Source organism: Microcaecilia unicolor, chromosome 3 (assembly GCF_901765095.1).
Source record: "Microcaecilia unicolor chromosome 3, aMicUni1.1, whole genome shotgun sequence".
NCBI lineage: Eukaryota > Metazoa > Chordata > Amphibia > Gymnophiona > Siphonopidae > Microcaecilia > Microcaecilia unicolor.
In genome coordinates this window covers 135,535,738-135,558,725 of record NC_044033.1, presented here as the reverse complement: position 1 = coordinate 135,558,725, position 22,988 = coordinate 135,535,738, and the positions used below count along the sequence as shown (strand labels likewise).

General features: G+C 40.5%; 1 protein-coding gene across 2 annotated transcripts in view; it reads right to left on the bottom strand.

Moving 5' to 3' along the window:
• RGS7 (regulator of G protein signaling 7) overlaps positions 1-22,988 on the bottom strand; it is a 557,085-nt gene that overhangs the window by 72,696 nt on the left and 461,401 nt on the right. For both annotated transcript variants that reach the window (XM_030196383.1, XM_030196384.1), the window contains 2 exons: positions 21,223-21,299; positions 21,036-21,117 (listed from right to left, as the gene is read on the bottom strand). In XM_030196383.1, coding sequence (XP_030052243.1) covers positions 21,036-21,117; positions 21,223-21,299 — 159 coding nt within the window. The remainder of the gene's footprint in view (positions 1-21,035; positions 21,118-21,222; positions 21,300-22,988) is intronic.

Below are 22,988 nucleotides of genomic sequence, written 5' to 3'. Positions count from 1 at the left end.
ATAACCTACCCTTCAATTATGGGCTGCTCATGTCTTTGTCAGTGGGCAAACTTACAAAATCAGCAAGGGATCAAATACTTATTTCCCCCACTGTACTTCACGCAGGAGGACCTCGGGGGGGGGGGGGGGGGGGTTGGGGGGCTCAGCACCCAAGGTAAGGGAGCTATGCACCTGAGAGCAATTTGTGAAGTCCACTGCAGTGCCCCTAGGGTGCCCTGTTGGTGTCCTGGCATGTGAGGGGGACCAGTGCACTACAAATGCTGGTTCCTCCCATGACCAAAGGGCTTGGATTTGGACGTTTTTGTGGTACATGTCTTTGGTTTCCATTATTGCCGAAAAACGAGGATGACCATCTCTGGGGTCGACCTAAATGTCAAGATTTGGGCGTCCCCGACCGTATTATCGAAACAAAAGATGGACGTCCATCTTGTTTCGATAATACGCGTTGCCCCGCCCCTTTGCGGCACCGTCCTTATAGTTGGACGCCCTTAGAGATGGTCGACCCCATTCGAAAATGCCCCTCCACGTGACAATCAAAGTTTCAGTAATTCCCAACAAATTATTATTTTTTCAGTCTTTCTTAATTCTTTGACTTGACCATACACTTTCAATTGCTTGTGCAAAACTGGCAAAGAACAATAAAGATGATTTTTTAAACAATTATATATTGAAAATCTTTGCTGACATTTGGAATATTCACTGTAGTTTAAGTTCACAACAAGTCTAGGATGTAACAATGTTGATACAAAATTGCCATAAGTAATAATATCACGGGCACTAAAGTAATTCACACGAACATATGTATGCTAAAATAACTGAAACATATTACTTCTTAATTATATACTTAGAAAACAATAACATCTTCAATCTCTTCTTAAAAGTATCATAACTAAATATGCCTCAAATTGAATGGCAGAGAATTCCAAAGGCCAGCATCCTGATATGCGAATAAACAAGTAAACAATTTTGAAGAGGTAATTCCCCGAGGGCTAGGAAAAGAAAATGAAAACAGGCTACGAGTATTATAATATTGTCCTACATTTGAATAAAATACAAAGAGAAATCAGATATTGAGGAACTGAGCCACTTACAATTTTGAATAATAGACATCCTAATTTAAATAATATCCTAGTTTCAATAGGAAGCCAATGCAGCTTAGTAAAATATGGTGTAATTCTATCTGATTTCTTAAGAGAAAAAATTAGGCACACAATCACATTTTCAATGGTTTGAATTTTTCTGAACAAGTGCTTCGACAAACCCAGGTACATATTACTACAATAACCTATTTTACTAAGAATCAATTATTGTGCCACTAATCTAAACAGATCTTCTGGTAGATATTTCCAAATACTTCTCAGTTTTCTCATGACATAAAAAGAGCTACTTACAAGGGAATTAACCTGATCATCCATAGATAATTTATCATCCAACACAATATTCAGCATTTTAATTGAGAGATCTAATGAATAGGATTCTCCATCAACAGTAAAATTAAGCTCTGTAATTTGATTCTGCTTTGCCCCCCTCTGTTTAATTTGAGATAATGAGAGGCCATCCAATTTGCAATAGTCAAGATACAATGAGAAATAGTACTATATATATCTTTTAAATCTGTTATAACCATATCATCTCCATAGATATAACTAGCATAACCTTCCTTTTGATGATGAAGACATACGTACATTGAAGAATACTGGTGACAGGGGAGGCCTCTAAGTCACACCTGAGGGTAAGGACCAACTCTCAGATAACAAACCTTGCAGCTTAACTTGATAGGATCTAAAATTCAAGAATCCTCTGAACCATGAAAAAACTCTGCCAGTTGCACCACAATCATCAAAAGTAGGACTTCTTGATCAACCAAATCAAATGTACTAGAAAAATCTAGTTGCATGATAAGAGCTCCTAGGCCTTTACGCATAACATGTCAAATATGATTCCGAAGTTTAACCAGCAACGTTTCTGTACTGTGATCAGCACGAAATCCTGATTGCAACACATGCAACAGCCCACAATGGTCCAAATAAGTCACCAATTGTTTTGTCTCCAAGGCCTCCCTTATTTTAACAAAATAGGGAATTGAAGCCACAGGTCCATAATTGGATGTACCACACTTAGAACCTGAAGGATCTTTTAAAATGGGCATGAGAACTCTCTCAGGAAAGTCTTTAGGAAAAATACCAGAAGCAAAACAATCTTTGATCCAGTGAAGTAAAACAACCTTAAATATTCTAGGTGCCAATTTCATTAAGTATGTAGGACTGTTATGAAGATTACAGCACGAATTTGCAAACTTCAAGCATAAAAATATTTAACTCATCCAATCAAACCCTAAAAAAGGTGCTCCAATAGTGATCAACTGGTCAGCCTACATTAGAAGAATAAACATAACAAGATCTACTTACATTCTTATTATGACCATGTAATAACTCACAAGAGTTTTAATTTTCATTTGAATATAATGGGCTAATTGATTGGCAATGGGTAATTCTTCTCCAGATTTCTCAGAAATACTTAATGTATAAATCAGATTACTGTCTGAAAAAGTTTACTCACTTTGGAAGTGTCTCTAGTTATAATAGTAGAGTAATAATCTTTCTTAGGATGAATAATAGCTTTCTTATAAATATTTATTACCTTCCTCCAATTAGATTTATTTAAATTCGATTTCTCCCTTCTCCATATTCTTTCTAACAACCTGCAATTATGCTTTAATTTTAATAAGCCTGAAGTATACCATTTGTTACCTAACTTTTTAATTTTCTTTTCATGAATTGGAGCTATTTTATTTAGCAATCAGTCTTTTCATGAATTGGAGCTATTTTATCTAGCATGCAGTCATGTTTCTAGGCCAGTGGTAAGGCTCTTTGCACAAAGTTGACTGGGCCCAAGTTCCAAACAATAGTACGTTTTTATTATAAACACAAATGGCACAATATTCAAAACTACTTATCCAAACAGCAGCTACTGCTACCTGGACAAGCAGCACTGATCAGGACCATCCTCAGATATTTAGTGACATTATCCAGGTAATGAGTAGGATTAAAGATTAGTCTTCCAACACACAAGAATAGGTCAAAAGAGAGTTTATTTTCACCACAGAGATTCGACATGGAGCCATGTTTTGGTGTTACTGACTGCCTGAGGTGTCTGTTAATAGGTGATATACATAAAAGCTCTCTTATTTTTTTAAGTTCAAATCATTAAGGGTAGAAATGGCACAACCAAGGAAAGTCTTGCCTCACCAATTTCCTTAATTTCTTTGAAGGTGTGAATGAACATGTGCTAATGGTTGATGTAGTGTATCTACATTTTCAGCAAGCTTTTGACAAAGTTCCTCATCAGAGACTCCTGAAAAAATTAAAAACCCATGGGATAGGAGGCAATGTTCTACTCTGGATTAGGAACTGGTTATTGGACAGACTACAAAGGGTAGATTTAAATGGCCATTTTTCACAATGAAGGAGGGTGAATAGTGGAGTTCTGTAGGGATCTGTACTAGGACTGGTGCTATTTAACATATTTATAAATAATCTAAAAATCGGAATGACAAGTGAGGTGATCAAATATTCAAAGTTGTCAAAACATGTGTGGACTGTCAAAAATTGGAGGAAAACCATAGGAATTTGGAAAACTGAGTATCCAAATGGCAGATGACGTTTAACGTGGACAAATGCAAAGTGATGCACATTGGGAAGAATAATCCAAATCATAGTTACCTGATGCTAGGATCCACCTTAGGAGTCAGCATGGTCATGCAGTGGAAGGGGGGGGAGCACTTACTGCCAAGGGCTTCCGCACTAGCCTGGTGGTAACACTCTGTGGTATATATATATTTTTTTTTTAAATCCAGCAACACTGGAAATGGCGTGTGCTGGAGGTGGAACTACTGCCTGTGGCCGCATTGGGCTGGTGGAAGTTACAGGTTGCCACATGGCAACCCTTTAGTAAAAGAGCCCCATTATGTTTAGAGTCCATTAGAAGGTAATAGCTCTTCTTTTATAAACCACTAAATTACTTTATTTGGCACCTTGACTGCACTTATTGCACAGTACAAGTTATTAGTTTTGTCCTTTGTTTATGGCTATCTTTATGTAATTGACATTTTTTCTGGAGATTTATGTTATACACATTAGACATTTTTTCTGCAACACTACAATACATTAAAGTGTTTATCCAATTGCGAGTTCCTTCAATTAGTTGATTTATTATGGTGATTTAAGCTATATATTTTCAAGCTGTCACATACATACTATGGATGTTACACTGCACATCCACTCATCTTCCATTACACTTTAAGACAATTGGCTCACTTATTTAATTATATGTCTGCTTTTCAATTATCCAAGGTACATTTATGTCACCAGCACCACTTTACAGATGTCATATTACATGGCTTGCTCACTTTTATAGTTTAATACCCATTCTGGTCATTCCCTCCAGGTTTTAAATTTTACCCAAGGAAGTCCAAAAAAAAGAAAGACAAACAATCCCACAAAAGTCAGCACAAGCAAGCCAAGGAATGGGAATGACCAAGGCGATGAGTCAAGAAAGCTGATGTCTTTATTATATATGTTCTCTCGGAATCAGCACAGTCAAAGTAACAGACAAACATTCACTGAAGCATGGCCTCTACATGGTCAGTGTTTTGGTCTATGCCTTTGTCAGGAGTCCTTAACAAACATAAAGGACTAGGTTCTATATATCATGTCTAAACATTTGGCGCCAAAATGAATTTTACCTATGCGTATTCTATAAAGTACGCCTTAATTTAGACATACTTTATAGAAGAAGCCTAAATTTCTATGCGGTATATAGAATATGCTGTGCGCCAGTCCGCACGACTAAATTTAATTGTGGGCAGTTACAAGTAAAACCTGGTGTAAATGCTGACACTTAAATTACGTGCAGACTGGGTGTATTCTATAACCAAGCGCATAGATATTAGAAACGCCCACGGCCCACCCATTCCACGCCCATGGCCACACTCACTTTTCAACTATGCAACTTAGAATTTACGTGCAGCACATTATATAATACAGTTAGGGCTCCATTTATAAAGGTGCACTAGCGTTTTTAGCATGTGCTAAATGCTAGAGACAACCATTCATTTCTATGGGTATCTTTAGCATTAGTGCACTCTAAAAATGCCAGCGTGCCTACAGTGCAGCTTAGTTAAGAGGACCCTTAGACTGTTCTGTACATGAATTCTAATTAATGCCAATTACTGTCAATAATTGCTTGTTAATTGTCAATTATCAGTGCTGATTGGCCTGTTAAACTAGGTTAAATGCATTGTTATAGAATATGCTTTGATTTCCACGTGGAAATCTTGGCGCAATATATTGAATCTGGGGGAAAATACATATGTGAATAAATATATAAATAAATGTGTACAACGCCAAACAATAAAACATAAAAACCATATTGAAAAACAAAAGCTAAAGACAGGAACAAGTAAAGACGGACACCTGTATAGAAAAATAAGAAGAGGTGAAATAGATAAATAAAAAATTAAAAGTGAATAAATAGAATGTCAGATACAAATAAAAGTGCAAATACTATTAGGCTTATTTTCGAAAGAGAAGGGCACCCATCTTTCGACACAAATCGGGAGATGTGCGTCCTTCTCCCAGGGTCGCCCAAATCGGCATAATTGAAAGCCGATTTTGGGCATCCTCAACTGCTTTCCATCGCGGGGATGACCAAAGTTCACGGGGGCATGTCGGAAGCATAGCGAAGGCGGGACTGGGGCGTGCTTAACACATGGCCGTCCTCGGCCAATAATGGAAAAAAGAAGGGCGTCCCTGATGAACACTTGGCCGACTTTACTTGGTCCTTTTTTTTTTTACGACCAAGCCACAAAAATGTGCCCTAAATGACCAGATGACCACCGGAGGGAATCAGGGATGACCTCCCCCTACTCCCCCAGTGGTCACTAACCCCCTCCCACCTTACAAAAAGATTAATATTTTTTCCAGCCTCTATGCCAGCCTCAAATATCATACCCAGCTCCATGACAGCAGTATGCAGGTCCCTGGAGCAGTTTTAGTGGGTACTGCAGTGCACTTCAGGCAGGTGGACCCAGGTCCATCCCCCTCTACCTGTTAAACTTGTGGTGGTAAATGTGAGCCCTCCAAAACCCACCACAAACCCACTGTACCCACATCTAGGTTCCCCCCCCCCCTTCATCCCTAAGGGCTAAGGTAGTGGTGTACAGTTGTGGGAAGTGGGTTTTGGGGGGGGGGGGGGGGCTCAGCACACAAGGTAAGGGAGCTATGTACCTGGGAGCTTTTTCTGAAGTCCACTGCAGTGCCCCCTAGGGTGCCCAGTTGGTGTCTTGGCATGTCAGGGGGACCAATGCACTATGAATGCTGGCTCCTCCCATGACCAAATTGCTTGGATTTGGTTGTTTCTGAGATGGGCGTCCTCGGTTTCCATTATCGCCGAAAATTGGAGATGACCATCTCTAGGGATGACCATCTTTAAGGTCGACCTAAATATTGAGATTTGGGCATCCCCGACTCTATTATCGAAACAAAAGATGGCCGCTCATCTTGTTTCGATAATACGGGTTTCCCCGCCCCTTCGCTGGGACTCAGGAAAACTTGTGCACCCCGCTTCATTATGCCCCTCCACGTGCACAGTAAAAGAACCTGATAAGAAAACCTAATCAGAAAAATCTAATAAAAAGGGCAGAGGAATAGATATACAGAAATATAAGTCATGCACTAGACACCAGGTCTGTGTTCACATTGGGCTCCCACATTTCAGGCTAAATAACACACTATTTGTTTACTTACTGCTCAAATGCTTACATACTCTGCTCATTATATGTCGGGTTACTGACCCTGAGTTTATTTTGAGTTTTCTTTCCCTCACTTAGTTTAATTTCATTGTGTTGACTGGATAAAAAAAAAAATTGTCTCCCCACACTTTACAAGCAAGAAACCTCTCTCTTTCCTGTGATGAGCTGGATCTACAACAACAACAAATGAAAATGCCTCCAGTGATTTACATCTGCACCAATTGGATCATCAAACATCAATATTCAGGAACTGCATAATGATGAAACCATAACTGCAATTCTGTGAGTTAAAGTTCATATCTTTAACCTATATTATCTTTAAATTTCTAATAACCCGTTGAAGCTCCCCCTCAATTAAACTTCCAAATAATCTCAGAAAAGTGAAATACAGTCTTTAGATCGATGTCTCTGTACCTGCTAGATATCAGATAATGGACTTTAAAACTATTTTACCTTGTTTCAAGATATAAAAGTACAAAATATAAATAGAATAAGCAGTTCTTATATCTATCAGAGAATGTTCAACTTTCCTTCTAGAAACTCAAACCCTCATCAGCACTGTCTGTGAAATTAACACTCCCCTGTTAACTGCTTTCCTTTTGTCTTACAAATACCTATTCTGTTCAGCTCACCTACCCCTCCCCTCTCCATTGCTTGAAGTAATTCCAAGCCTGCAACTTGAAAAAGAGAACTCTCTGCATTTGTAACCTTCCTTCAAACAGCAAACTAAGGGCCCCTTTTACTGAGCGGCAGTAAGCCCAACACTGGCTTACCACTCACTAAACAGGAAGTACCGCCAGGCTACCGCAGCAGCCTGGCGGTATTTCCCACCCCTAGCACGCCATCATATCTAGCGCTACAAAATATATTTATTTTTGTAGCGCCAGAGTGTACACGGTGGTAATTGGGCAGTGCCGCACACTGCTCAGTTACCGCTGGGTTAGCGCAGGAGCCCCTACTGCCCACTCAATGAGTGGCGGTAAGGGCCTCCCCCCCCTGAAATGGCCATGCGGCAAGTGTTTTACTCCATTTCTCTCTCTCCTGTCTTCTACACTTCCTCAACTACATTCATTTCTGACGCTCATCTTTCAGCTTTCTTCTATTTTTCTGCATTTCTGTCCATTTAGATTTTATTCATTCTTACTATCCAGTCTAACTAAGCTCCCTTTTTTTCACTGAATCTACCTACATTTTTCCATATGTTTCCCTCACTCAAGCCCATCCATTCCCCTTTCGCTTAGTTCCCAGTCTTTCATTAATTCTTTCCCCCTGTCATATAACATCTCCTCTCTGTTTCTTTCTATCCCCTTCTCCCCCCTCCAATATGCAGCATCTCCTCTTAGTATCTCTTTCTCTTCCCCACCTAAATGCTGCATTACCACTCTTTCTCCCCCTGCCAACCAGCATCACCCCATCTCTGTTTCTTTCTCTCACTTCCCCATATTCAGCATTGCCCCATCTTTCTTTCTCTTCCCTGTTATCCAGAATTGCCCCATATCTCTCTCTCCTCCCCCATTCAGCATTACAGTGTCTTTTTCTCTTCTACCCCATCCAGCATTGTGATCTCTGTCTCTCTTCCCCCTTCCATCATTGCTCTCTCTCTTCCATCCAATTCAGCTTCACCCCATCTATCTCTCATCTCATCTACCATCTCCCTGTCTCTCTCACTTCCCCTATCCAGCATCTCACCCTCTTCCTCCCTATCCAAAATCACCTCCTCTCTCCTCCCCCATAAAGTATCACCTTGTCTGTCTCTCTTCCCACCCCGCACCTAGCATCATTGTCTCCCTTTCATCCATCTCTCTCTTCCCATGTACCATCACCTTCTCTTATTCCCCACCCAGCATCTCTAAATCTTCCTCCCCATCCAACATAATCCCATCTCTGCTTTCATCGTTATCCTTCCTGTCTCCCCCCCCCCCCCCCCACCAGAGTCTTACATATTTCGTCCATTGTGATTTTCATTGCCCTCCTGCATGGAGTCTTGCTCCTACTCCTGTCTCTTCCACACATAGCCAGCCTTCTGCCAGCGTCGAAGCCTCTCCTCAGGTGTATCCCACCTCCTCTAATGCAACTTCCGCAGAGGTAGGATGCATCTGAGGGAGAGGACCCGACGCTCGCAGAAGGCTGGCTATGTGAATCGCCGGTGTCGGAGGGAGAATGCCTCGGGGCTTTAAAAATGAGCGACCACGCAGATGGAAGAGAGCGGGCGGAAGAGACAGGAGTAGATACAAGACTCGCGCGGGAGGGGGGAGGAGGCAGAGAAAGTTATTGACACTGCAGGCATTTGGCACTTAGGCGCCATCTCTTCTAAAAATCTGTTTGGGGGAGCAACTGCTCCCCCTGCACCCCACCTAGCTAAGCCACTGCCCTGGAGCAGTTTTAGTGGGTGCAGTGCACTTCAGCACTGATTGTTGCATATGAAAGAATGGTGATGAACGATTTAACTTAGAAGGGAATGATAAATATTTTTTAAATAATCTCAATAGATAGGAGCAGCAGGCAATTGAGTCATTCAGTACAGATCCTAATATCATTAAAAAGTGTGTTAATAAAGGAGAGGGAGTGGTCATTATAAATACTGAAGATTACATTAAAGAAACAGGCAGACAAATGAAACATCATAAGTTCTCCAGAAGACTTCATCATGATCCCACATTGCAGATCAAATCTAAAATTGATTCCATTTTGTAAACAGGATTAGAAGAAGGCTATAGTACAAAAACAGGGGTTTGATTTCCCTAGTGTAGACTACCCTAGAATATCAATAATTTACAGTGGGGGAAATAAGTATTTGATCCCTTGCTGATTTTGTAAGTTTGCCCACTGACAAAGACATGAGCAGCCCATAATTGAAGGGTAGGTTATTGGTAACAGTGAGAGATAGCACATCACAAATTAAATCCGGAAAATCACATTGTGGAAAGTATATGAATTTATTTGCATTCTACAGAGGGAAATAAGTATTTGATCCCCCACCAACCAGTAAGAGATCTGGCCCCTACAGACCAGGTAGATGCTCCAAATCAACTCGTTACCTGCATGACAGACAGCTGTCGGCAATGGTCACCTGTATGAAAGACACCTGTCCACAGACTCAGTGAATCAGTCAGACTCTAACCTCTACAAAATGGCCAAGAGCAAGGAGCTGTCTAAGGATGTCAGGGACAAGATCATACACCTGCACAAGGCTGGAATGGGCTACAAAACCATCAGTAAGACGCTGGGCGAGAAGGAGACAACTGTTGGTGCCATAGTAAGAAAATGGAAGAAGTACAAAATGACTGTCAATCGACAAAGATCTGGGGCTCCACGCAAAATCTCACCTCGTGGGGTATCCTTGATCATGAGGAAGGTTAGAAATCAGCCTACAACTACAAGGGGGGAACTTGTCAATGATCTCAAGGCAGCTGGGACCACTGTCACCACGAAAACCATTGGTAACACATTACGACATAACGGATTGCAATCCTGCAGTGCCCGCAAGGTCCCCCTGCTCCGGAAGGCACATGTGACGGCCCGTCTGAAGTTTGCCAGTGAACACCTGGATGATGCCGAGAGTGATTGGGAGAAGGTGCTGTGGTCAGATGAGACAAAAATTGAGCTCTTTGGCATGAACTCAACTCGCCGTGTTTGGAGGAAGAGAAATGCTGCCTATGACCCAAAGAACACCGTCCCCACTGTCAAGCATGGAGGTGGAAATGTTATGTTTTGGGGGTGTTTCTCTGCTAAGGGCACAGGACTACTTCACCGCATCAATGGGAGAATGGATGGGGCCATGTACCGTACAATTCTGAGTGACTACCTCCTTCCCTCCGCCAGGGCCTTAAAAATGGGTCGTGGCTGGGTCTTCCAGCACGACAATGACCCAAAACATACAGCCAAGGCAACAAAGGAGTGGCTCAGGAAGAAGCACATTAGGGTCATGGAGTGGCCTAGCCAGTCACCAGACCTTAATCCCATTGAAAACTTATGGAGGGAGCTGAAGCTGCGAGTTGCCAAGCGACAGCCCAGAACTCTTAATGATTTAGAGATGATCTGCAAAGAGGAGTGGACCAAAATTCCTCCTGACATGTGTGCAAACCTCATCATCAACTACAGAAGACGTCTGACCGCTGTGCTTGCCAACAAGGGTTTTGCCACCAAGTATTAGGTCTTGTTTGCCAGAGGGATTAAATACTTATTTCCCTCTGCAGAATGCAAATAAATTCATATACTTTCCACAATGTGATTTTCCGGATTTAATTTGTGATGTGCTATCTCTCACTGTTACCAATAACCTACCCTTCAATTATGGGCTGCTCATGTCTTTGTCAGTGGGCAAACTTACAAAATCAGCAAGGGATCAAATACTTATTTCCCCCACTGTATGTAATTCCCCAAATCCACAAATCTTTAAATGCACATCCGGGAAAACTGATTGTGTCATTCTCATATTTATTGATAGGTTTTTAAGACCTAATGTTCCCACAATACGTTCATATATAAGGGACTCAACAGATACTATCAATTTTTTGTCATAATTGGATTTTGGAGACAAATTTATCTTGGCATCTATGGAAGTCGAATCCCAGTATACGAATATCCCTAAGTCAGAAGCTTTAAATATCATCATAGAGATTCTTCAAAAGAATGGCCATTCAAGGCAAGTTCCAGTGAAGTTCATGATGACATTAGCAGAAACTGCACTTAGAATTATTTTTGCTTCATTAATAATTTTTTTAAGCAAGTTAAGAGGACGGCCATAGGCTGCACAGTGGCACCATCAATAGTCAAATTTTTGTGCCTAACTTTGAGATAACATTTTTGACTAGCCATGCATATAACAGATAGCTATTAACCTGGAGCAGGTATATAGATGATATTTTTATTGTATGGAAAGGCTGAGAAACTGAACTCCTTGATTTGCACAAATGAATTAATAGCTTGTACCCTAGCTTGACATTTCAAATTAATTTTAGCAAAGAGGAGATTGCTTTTCTAGACATCATAATTCAGAATTATAAAGGGAAACTGACTGCTAACATCTATAGGAAACCCACTGCCATCAATAAATTGTTACAATTTGAGAGTTGTCACATTAGGCTTTCAAACAAAATCTCCCTTATAGTCAGTTTTTGAAAATCAGGCGCTTGTGCTCAGGACAGACATTACATGACACAGGCTAAAGAACTGGGGAATAGGTTGTTGGAAAGAGGATACCCTGATATATCAGAGAGGGATATAGGAGAGCTAATGTAATAGATTGAAGGAGAAACATGCTGACAATAAAATTGTATGCAGTCTCGAATTTAACCATTTGTCAAAAGACATCATCCATAGTTTAACAAAGCACTGGCATATTGTCACCAGCATTGATGCATTTTCTAATTTACTTATTGAATAAAAGAGGAGTAAGAATTTAAGGGACTTTCTAACCCCTTTAGCTTTCTCAAGATCATTGAAAATAAGTGAACAAACTACCCAAGGTCACTACCCATGTGGGACTTGTTCAGTTTGTTGTGTAAATGTTGCAACCAAATCTATGATTCATCCAGTGACAAGCAAGCAATTTACACTCAATTATCAAACTGTAAAACTGAAAAGGTTATCTATGCAGAGTGTTGCCTCTGCGGACTCATGTATATTGGCAAAACTAAACATGCATTAAATAAGAGGCTCATTGAACACTGCAGTGCTATTAAAAGGAAAATAATGGATAAACCTCTGGTGGAACATTCTATCCAGAAGAATCATACATTTCAAGAATACAGATTTTTTAAAAATTAAAATAAATCAGTCACTGAAGGAGGAGATGTAGATAATTTACTGATTAAAAGAAAGCAACGATTTATCTTTGAATTTGGCTCTGTCAGCCTTAGAGGTCTGAATAAGAAACTGCAGTTTGCTATTTTCTTAAGGCATACTGCATATAATGAATAATATTCTTCATCTATGTATTTGTCTCACTAAGTTGAAGTAGTGTCTTACCTCATGACTTGATGCAATTCTCTCATTTGTAATTCATATGACTATTTTATCTAGTATTCTTTTATTTGTACTTTTTCTTATTTATATTTTCACATGTAATCTTACACTTTTGAACATCAACACCCATGTTTAGTTACACTATAGGCGCATTAGCATCTTTAACAAACGTTAATGGTTAACACGCGTTAAACAATAATGCGCCCATAGAAATGTATAGGTGCATTAGCATTTAATGTGCATTAACTTTAAAGGCGCGATAAAAACACTAGCACACCTTACTAAACATACCCCCAAATGTGGCATTACTTCGTGACTGTTAATACTGTCATGAGGTAATGCCATGTTTGATGTTCAGCAATTTTTTGGGATAAGGACTTCGTTCTTGTACCTTTGGCGGGCAATTTCATTTCATTGTTTGACCCCTGAGGCAGGTGCTTCGCACCAAACAGCCCATGTTGGGTCATTGTGTGATTTACCTACACTGTGCAAATTAGAGATCTTTGTCCGTTTTTTGAAGGCTCTTGGTGCTTTTTTTGTGCTTATTGTTTTTTAAACATTTTTGCTTTTGTCAGCAGTTTTATTCCACAGTAACTGATTGTTTGAATGACAATTGTGATTCTGCTGGCATAAATGATCTGGACAGTAGTTTAATCATTTTTTCAACCTGTAAATGTTATATAAATCTGCCTTCCCAGCAACCCCTCTCGCTTTATTATTCAAAAGATTACTCTGTGAGTTTGCTGCACACACTGGCTCATGTTTTTCTGGTAAGGAGGCTTTCTCTTCCATCTTGTGTTTTATTTATTACTGGGTTTTATACCTTTTAGCTCAACAGTGATGTCACTATATTGTGGAGGGAATTTGCAGCTTTTTATTAGATCCTCTTTGACCCCTTGTATGTGTGTTATAATCTTAATACATTCTGTAGCACATTTTATTCAGCATACAGTATGTTTCATGCACATTACCTTGGGCTCTGCAATTTAACACCTTTGAGAGATGCATTAAATCACCGAGTATAGAATTTTAATTTCAAGATTTTACCAGATGTGTTTTTGCAATGTATCATAATGCAGGACTCACTGTTTTTTATGCAAGACACATTTTAACTCATGTGTTTTATTGACTATGTTATGTTTTATTTGGTTTAATTTATTTATTTATTTATTTGTTTGTTTGTTACTTATATCCCACATTTTCCCACTCATGCAGGCGCAATGTGGCTTACAGAGAATTAAATAAGAGTACAAACTTAAAAGCTTAGGCAAGCATAAAAGAAGCAAGTAGGAGGGGAGAAACTAACAGCGTGAACTAGGCAGGGTAAGGGACAAGGGATGCATCAATCAACATGGTAAGTTGAGGGGTAAGTCTTAGCAAAGAGGAATGTCTTTAACAACTTCTTAAAAAGGGCATGGTCCACTTGAGCTTTAAGGTGACGAGGTAACGTGTTCCAGTGTTTGGGACTCCAATAACGGAAGGACGAGGCGAAGATTTTCTTGTACTTGACACCCTTACAATTCGGAAATTCGGATAATTTATGCATTGTAAATTAATGTCTGTGTACACCTCACTTGCCGGTCCCCCTACCCTGTGCATATTTAATATTTTTTCATCAAAGTTTTGTTTCCTAAATGTTTTGCTTTATATAATTGATATTAAGTATGCATTTGTTTCTGTATTATTTAGAATTGATATATATATACTTTAGTTATACTCCTGGGGTATCCCAATAGTGGATGAAACTTGTAGCACATAACAAAGGCATTTCCTATGAGAACGTTTTCTGGGATTTGCTGGTTTTTTTTCTGTATTCTACACTATTTGTGGATGTGAAAAGCCTCTCTTGTTTTGTTGACTTCACACTTAAATGTAGGCATGTTGATGCGGGTTTACATAAGTTTTCCTATAGAATAAGCTTGCAGCCTGCAGACATTTGGAGTCTAAATGTTGGAAACCTGTTATAGAATTGTCTTCCATGTGCCAGAGACATCCCTAAGTAACCCACTTTCATTATCCCTTCTGTCTTTACTGACACAGAAGACATATGGTTATAAATGTAAACTCTTGTCAAATATTTTGCAACGTGGTATAATTCTGATCTGCAAGATTCAATTTGGAATTGAGGAGAATCGTTCTCCGTGAGATCCTGCAGCATGAGGTAGTACTCCAGAAAAAGTGTAAATAGAAAGAAAAGAAGATATGGAAGCAGATTGTCATGGTTGTCACCAGTTTGGACATATCCCAGTACTACTTGCAAACCTCTAAAAAGAGGTACAAGGTTGCAATGACTATTTAAGCAGATGGGTGTCATATGCAAAGTGATTTAGATGGCCAGGAGAGGTTTCTGGCCACTTAAATCACCTGTGCAGGGTTAATGTCACTGGATATCACCACTGACTGCTGAGCTGAAAGGTGACTATTTTGTAGGTGGTCCAGGGGCGGAGTCAGCACTTAACCACCTATGCTAAGCAGCCAAATCGGACCGCATAAAAGTCAGTCCGATCTGTATGCAATGTTGATTAGGTGGTTAAGTGCACTTAACTGTATAGGAGACATTCAGCTGCATAAACCTGAATATTCAATGTCGGTGCCTGGACGTGGCCCTGCATTGAATATGCAGCAATAATGCCATCACCGGCTAAAAAAAAACACTCACTGCAAACCCCATGGTGTTAAACTTAGATAGTGACTCATCCAGAAGGAACTTCTGCATTTTTTCAGGTTTGCTAGCAATTTTGTGCTTTTTAACACACAAAGAGGGGCATTTTTGATATGACTGTCTAAGTTGAACTTTGAATGTTTATGACTAAACGTCTGAAATCAGGATAGTAAAGGTAACCATTTTCAAAAAAGCAAAACGTCTATCTTCTTCTTTTTTAAAAAAATATCATTGTAACAAGGTTTTGTGCTCTGTGCGTTTATCTTTTCAGGCAATTTTCAAAAGGAAACTGCACAAGTGAAAATGTAGAAAATCAAGCCATTGGGATTTAGGAGTGGCCAGCACTTTTAGCAGACTGGTCCCCCAGACATCCCAGGACAGCAATGGGGCACCCATTATGGCTGTAAAACATCCAAGTGTTAGGCACACCCTAAATCTACCCTAACCCATCCTTCAAAACACACCCAACATGCCCCCCCCCCCCCCCCCCGAGATGTGGATGTAACTACAGACAAAATGCATAGATAGACATCTGCATAATAGGTTTCAAAAATACCGATTTGGACATTTTGAGAAGAAATCCGTCCAAATGGTGCTTTATGACACTTTTTGGATGTTTTTTCTCTTTCGAAAATGAGCCCCATTGCTACTTTCATGAAAACATATTTCAAATTCTAGTACCTAAGCCTTTTTATAGCAGTTCAAGAGAGTACTTCCAGAAGTTTCTCTTTTAAAAATCTCACTGTTGCCCAGAAATATGTTTGCAATTTACCTCTGTCATGCAGGCTAACAAGAATCCTGTATGGAAGGCATGGAACCAAAAAATCTTAGCAGTGATTAGATGGCAACACCAAAACACAGCCCATGTTGGGTCATTGTGTGATTTATCTACACTGTGCACATTATAGATCTTTGTCCGTATTTTGAAGGCTCTTGGTGCTTTTTTGTGCTTATTGTTTTTTGAACACTTTTGCTTTTGTTTTTGTCAGCAGTTTTATTCCACAGTAACTGATTGTTTGAATGACAATTGTGATTCTGCTGGCATAAATGATCTGGACAGTCTAAATAATCTACAGTCTGTGCCCTGATAATGGATGGACTGATTCAGCTTCAGTAGCAGGCCAGTGCACGACAGACTTCTATGGTCTGTGCCTTGATAGTGGCCGAACAGATTTGGATAGGCTAGAGTAGGGCTTCGATGACAGTTTTAGTAGTTGGAGAACAAGGCCAGTGCTGGGCAGACTTCTATAGTCTGCGCCTTAAAAATGGCAAGGACAAATCAAGGTCAAGTATGCATGTGTGGTATCACATCATACCCTATGCTATGAGATTATCTTGTTGGGCAGATTGGATGGACTGTACAGGTCTTTATCTGCCATCATCTACTATGTTATGTTACTAAGTAGTGTTAGAAGGAAACCACATGAAAACTCTCCTATATTCTCCTCATATCTGGATAATCTTTCATTCAGGGTTGATTATAGCAACTCCCTGTCTGAATCCCACACTTTCCCCTGTGTTGATACACAGGGTTTTTTTACTTGCACTAGTTCTGTTCAATGTATTTCTATCATTTCTTAGAATGTCAGATACCCTTGGATCGTCCTTATTTCAGAAAGGTTCATCATTTAGGATTTGACATGGGCAACTTCATTTGAAGGCACTGTCTGCCATTTCAGATAATGTGGTGGGGTCCCAGCCCATAAATAAAAAATAAATAGTGGAAAATTGTGGCAGCGCTCCCAACTCATTCTCCCCCATCCAATTCCTCCTAATATATGATCCCCCTGTTATCCGATCCCTCCTCCTGATTTCCTCTGAGGTCTGATCCTCCTTCCAGGCAGGTGTTGGACCCCTTAAAATTCCCCCCAATATGATCCTTCCATAGACAGCCAAACCTCAGTCCCCACACAGAACAACCTTGCCTCCAAATGTCCTCCCCTCCTCCACCTCTCTAACTTTCCCAGGGTCCTACCTGAGATAGGCGATGGTCAATTCACCAGCCATGGGTAGAGGCGATCCCCTTCTGCTGCCAACCAGGTCAGTGCCTGTATCCAAAATAGCACCTCTGCCCTCTAACAGTACTACTCATAGGGGTTATCCTTTCATATAAGGAGGGATAACCTCTAATGGTAGTACCTGAGCTTGCAGGGGGGCCGACTCAGGAATAATGTCAGGAAGTACTTTTTCATGGAGAGGTTGGTAGACACCTGGAATGACCTCCCGTGGGAGGTGGTAGAGATGAAAAGAGTAATGGATTTCAAAATGTGTGGGATAAGCATGAAAGAATCCTGTATAGGTGGCAAGGAACCAAACAAGCTTAGCAGTGATTGGATGGTAACACCAGTAATTGGGAAGCAAAGTCAGTGCTGGGCAGACTTCTATGGTCTGTGCCCTGATTGAGGCTGGACAGATAGACCAGTGCCAGGCAGACTTCTACGGTCTGTGCCCTGATCGTGCCTGGACAGATTTGGATGAGCTGGAGTGGGGCTTCAATGACAACTTCAGAAGTTGGAGAACAAGGCCAGTGTTGAGCAGACTTGTACTGTATGTGCCCTGAAAATGGCAAGGACAAGTCAAGATCAAGTACACATATATAGTATCACCATACCTTATGCTATGAGTTTATCTTGTTGGGCAGACTGGATGGACCATATAGGTCTTTATATGCCATCATCTACTATGTTACTATGTAAGCCTATTGCTAGGAGTACAGAGGCACCATTCTGAATGCAGGTACAGAGCCAGGCAGCAACAGAGAAGATCACTGCTGCCCATGACTGCTGATCTGACCACTGCTGACCCATAGGTAGGTCCTAAGGGAGTTGGGGTTTAGGGAAGAATATGGCTATGGGGGATTAGGGTTGTTCTGTTGGGAGGGCAGAGTTTGACTGTCAAGATGATTAGATTGGAAGAGGAGTTTGAGGAAGGGGGTGCAGGAGGGGGAATCAGACCTCAGGTTGAGGATTGCTGAATTTTAGAGAAACCAATACATTTCATTGTATGCCTGTCATCACATAAATTGAATCATATGGCTCTAGATTTTAGTACATAAGTACATAAGCACCGCCATACTGGGAAAGACCAAGGGTCCATCAAGCCCAGCATCCTGTCTCTGACAGCGGTCAATCCAGGCTTCAAGAACCGGCAACCCCCCCCCCCCCCCCCCCCCAAAAAAAAAAAAAAAAAATTTTAAATTAATAATGTTCAATGGACTTTTCCCAAACCCCCTTTAAATTCCGTAAGGCCAGCTGCTGTCACTACATTTTCTGGCAACGAGTTCCAGAGTCTAACTACACACTGAGCAAAGAAAAACTTTCTTCTATTTGTTTTAAATCTACCATATTCTAGCTTCATCTTGTGTCCCCTGGTTTTGTTATTGTTTGGAAAGTGTAAACAAATGCTTCACATCTGTCCGCTCTAATCCGCTCATTATCTTGTAGACTTCTATCATATCACCCCTCAGCTGCCTTTTCTCCATGCTGAAGAGCCCTAACCTTCTCAGCCTTTCCTCATAGGGAAGTTGTTCCATTCCCTTTATCATTTTTGTCACCCTTCTCTGCACCTTCTCTAATTCCTTTATATCTTTTTTGAGATGCAGCGACCAGAATTGGACACAATACTCGAGGTGCGGTCACACCATGGAGCGATACAACGGCATTATAACATCCTCGTGTTTGTTTTCCATCCCTTTCCTAAAAATACTCAACATTCTGTGCGCTTTCTTAGCTGCCGCAGCACACTGAACAGAAGTTTTTAATGTCTTATCAACAATGACTCCCAGATCCCTTTCTAGGTCCGTGACTCCTAACACGGAACCTTGCATGACATAGCTGTAATTTGGGTTCCTCTTACCCACATGCTTCACTTTCAACTTGTCAACATTGAACTTCATCTGCCACTTGGATGCCCAATCCCCCAGTCTCGCAAGGTCCTCTTATAATCTTTCACACTCCTCCTGCGACTTGACGACCTTGAATAACTTTGTGTCATCTGCGAATTTAATTACCTCACTAGTTACTCCCACTTCTAGGTCATTTATAAATATGTTAAAAAGCAGTGGTCCCAGCACAGACCCCTGCGGGACCCCACTTAACTACCCTTCTCCACTGAGAATACTGACCATTCAACCCTACTCTTTGTTTCCTATCTTTCAACCAGTTCTTAATCCATAGTAATACCCTACCTCCGATCCCATGACTCTCCAGTTTCCTCAGGAGTCTTTCATGAGGCACTTTGTCAAACGCCTTTTGAAAATCCAGATACACAATACCCACCGGCTCCCCATTGTCCACATGTTTGTTCACCCCATCAAAAAAATGCAGTAGATTGGTGAGGCAAGACTTCCCTTCACTAAATCCGTGCTGACTTTGTCTTATCAGCCCATGGTTTTGTATGTGCTCTGTAATTTTATTCTTAATAGCCTCTACCATTTTGCCCGGTACCGACGTCAGACTCACCAGTCTATAATTTTCCGGATCTCCTCTGGAACCTTCTTTAAAAATTGGCGTAACATTGGCTACCCTCCAGTCTTCCGGTACCACACTCGATTTTAGGGATAGATTGCATATTACTAACAGTAGCTCTACAAGTTCATTTTTCAGTTCTATTAATACTCCGGGATGAATACCATCAACGCTAAAATGAAATACACCTAGGCATATTCTGTAAAGTACACCTAAAGTTAGGAGTACTTTATAAAATAAACTTAAATTTCCATGCAGTTTATAGAATATGCCAAGCGCCAGTCCACATGACTAAAATTAGACGCGGGCAGTTACTCCAAGTAAAACTTGGTGTAAATGCCAATGCCTAAATTGTATTCTATAACCATGCGCATAGATTTTAGAAACACCTACGACCTGCCCATTCCACGCCTAATCTGTTTTCCAGCCATAATGGAACAAAATCAAAACATCTAGGGTGAAAACTTCAACATATTGGTCTAGACCTCTTTTTCTAACAAATAAGACACAAAAAGTTGCCCTAAATGACCAGATGACAGCCTCATATGTTATAGCCTGGTCCATTAGACTAATATGCAAGTCCCTGGACTAGTCTAGTGGTGGGTGCAGTGCACTGTAGACAGGTGGACCCAGGCCCATACCTCCCCCACCTCTTACACTTGCGGTGGGAAATATGAGCCTTCCAAAACTCACCAGAAACCTACTGTATCCATACATAGGTGCCCCCTTAACATATAAGGGCTATTGTAGTGGTATACAGTTGGGGGTAGTAGGTTTTGGGTGGGTTTTGGCGCGATCTGCAGACAATGGTGAGATGTGTATCTGGGAGCATTTATATGAAGTCCACAGCAGTGCCCCCTAGGGTGCCCCACTGCTTTCCTGGGATGTCTGGGTGACCAGTCTGCTAAAAATGCTGGCCTTAGAAAACTACTCTCCCTATATATCTTCTGATATTTTATTGTAATGTTCAGTTCATAAGTTGATGCAATATTATTTTAACCATAACCATACTCATATTTGGGCATGTAGTATTTATGATAAAGCTTATGTGTAAGACGTAATAATGATGAGTTCAGCTGTTTTCTTGCAAATATTTTCAAAACAAAGACAATTTTATGAATTAACTTACCACCGGTCTGTGTACATCCCAAAATGCTCTCTCTTGGCTATCAAGAATTTTTCTTTCTATCTTGTCTCTTTTCTTGTCAACTCTGCCAGTGTTGTAATGAAGACAAATAGTATTAATTACAGCACAGGTATCTCAGGAAAACAGTCTAATTATGACAGGTCTGGCAAAGAACTTGAAAAGAACTCACTTTGCTTGTGCTTCTGCTTGCATAAAAATAAATTCCCATTTTCGTGCAAATGCTCTCTGAAGCCTGGCCAAGCTTTCCTGTAAACATACCATAGTTTAGGGCTTGATTCAAAGTTATAGTTTTCCTTTAGCTTCTAATCTAAGTACTGTAACATTTTCCCCTATGAAATCACATAGGTCTTTTAAGCCTGTACAGTAGGAAGAGTGATGGACAGACAGCACTTGCATATTTTAAAATGGCAGGGTGACCCATTGACTCACTGGCAATCCTACACAGTGCTCTACAGAAAATTTCTGCATCAATCTGGCTAGACATGCTGCAGGGGCTGCACTCACCGTCCCCAGGGATGGGAAGGAAGGAAGAAAGGGAGTCATGGTCATCATTGAGGGTGACACCTGCTGACTGGGTTTACAGCTTCTGGGAGGAGCCTTGCTGGATTTGGAGTTTTAGATTTATTACTTGCCTTTTCCAAATCTGAGCTCAAGGCAATTCACATTCAGCTACAGGATTTATTTTTCTGCCCAAATGGACTTACAGTCTAAATCAGGGGTGGGCAAACATGGCCCTTGAGGACAACCTAGTCAGGTTTTCAAGATTTCCTCAATGAATTTGCATGAGATTGATTTGCATGTACTGCTTCCATGTATACAAATAGATCTAATGTATATTCATTCTAGAATATACCCTGACTGGGTTGTGGCTCTCAAAGATCGCAGTTGCCCACCTGTGGTCTAAGTTGTACTCGAAGAAACGCAGGTTGAAGTGACTTGCCCAAGGCTAAAAGGAGTATCACTGGGAGAAGCAGAATTTGAACTGTGGTTTCCCTGATTCACATCCCACTTCTCTAAACACTAAGCTACTCCCCCTCTACTTTTGGTTCCTACCCTCTGGTTTGTTCATGTAATGACCAAACAAGAAAACACTTCTGGCATTTAGCTATGCAGACAAAGTATACAAAATATGTTTAGATTAACTCGAGAAGATAAGAAATCTGCTGTGCCTATTTATCCTCTTGAAAATGATTAATTAGGGAATAAGAAATGCAAACATATATAAATTGAGGGTAATTTTCAGTTGCAACTTCACTTTATTAATTTAAATGCCAGCACTGGTAGTTAAAGTAATATATGTATTCAGTTCTGCTATAACGTCAATTCTCTAACAGGGCACCCCAAGGGCATGTCGTAGGAAACTATTCTGTAAGGGAACTTAGATGTCTAGGTTCTATTATAGAATACTGCCATAACCCAGTATAGACACGCCTAACATTTAGGTGCTCATAATTATGCCAGCCTAAGTGTGGAAGGGATGCACGTAACTTACAGTATTCTGGGAGCCCCACCAAAGTCCTGCACTGTGTAAGCCCCCTTGCAAAAACAGGGTATGTAAGTTAAGCGGGTATTTTCAGAATAGTACTTAAGTGACATTCTGGCATATGTGCACCTAAGTGCGTGCATATATATGTATATGCTAGCATTCTAATCATTTATATATATAACACACACATAAATGCCGGTGCCTAGGTTATAGAACTGTCCCCTGTACATATAGTTAGCAGTACTAAATATACTTGTAGTATGTTAATTGCCTTTGCTGATATTTATTTAGTTTAGGCCTGCTGTTGGGACAGTTAGATGTATTTTCAACCAGTTACTAGCATTATAATGGCTTTAAATATATAGATAGGGAGGTGATATGTTTACCAGCTGCCAGTAAACATATAACTCCCTTTGAAAATTGACCCAGTGTGCGCACAGTTGGCTTTT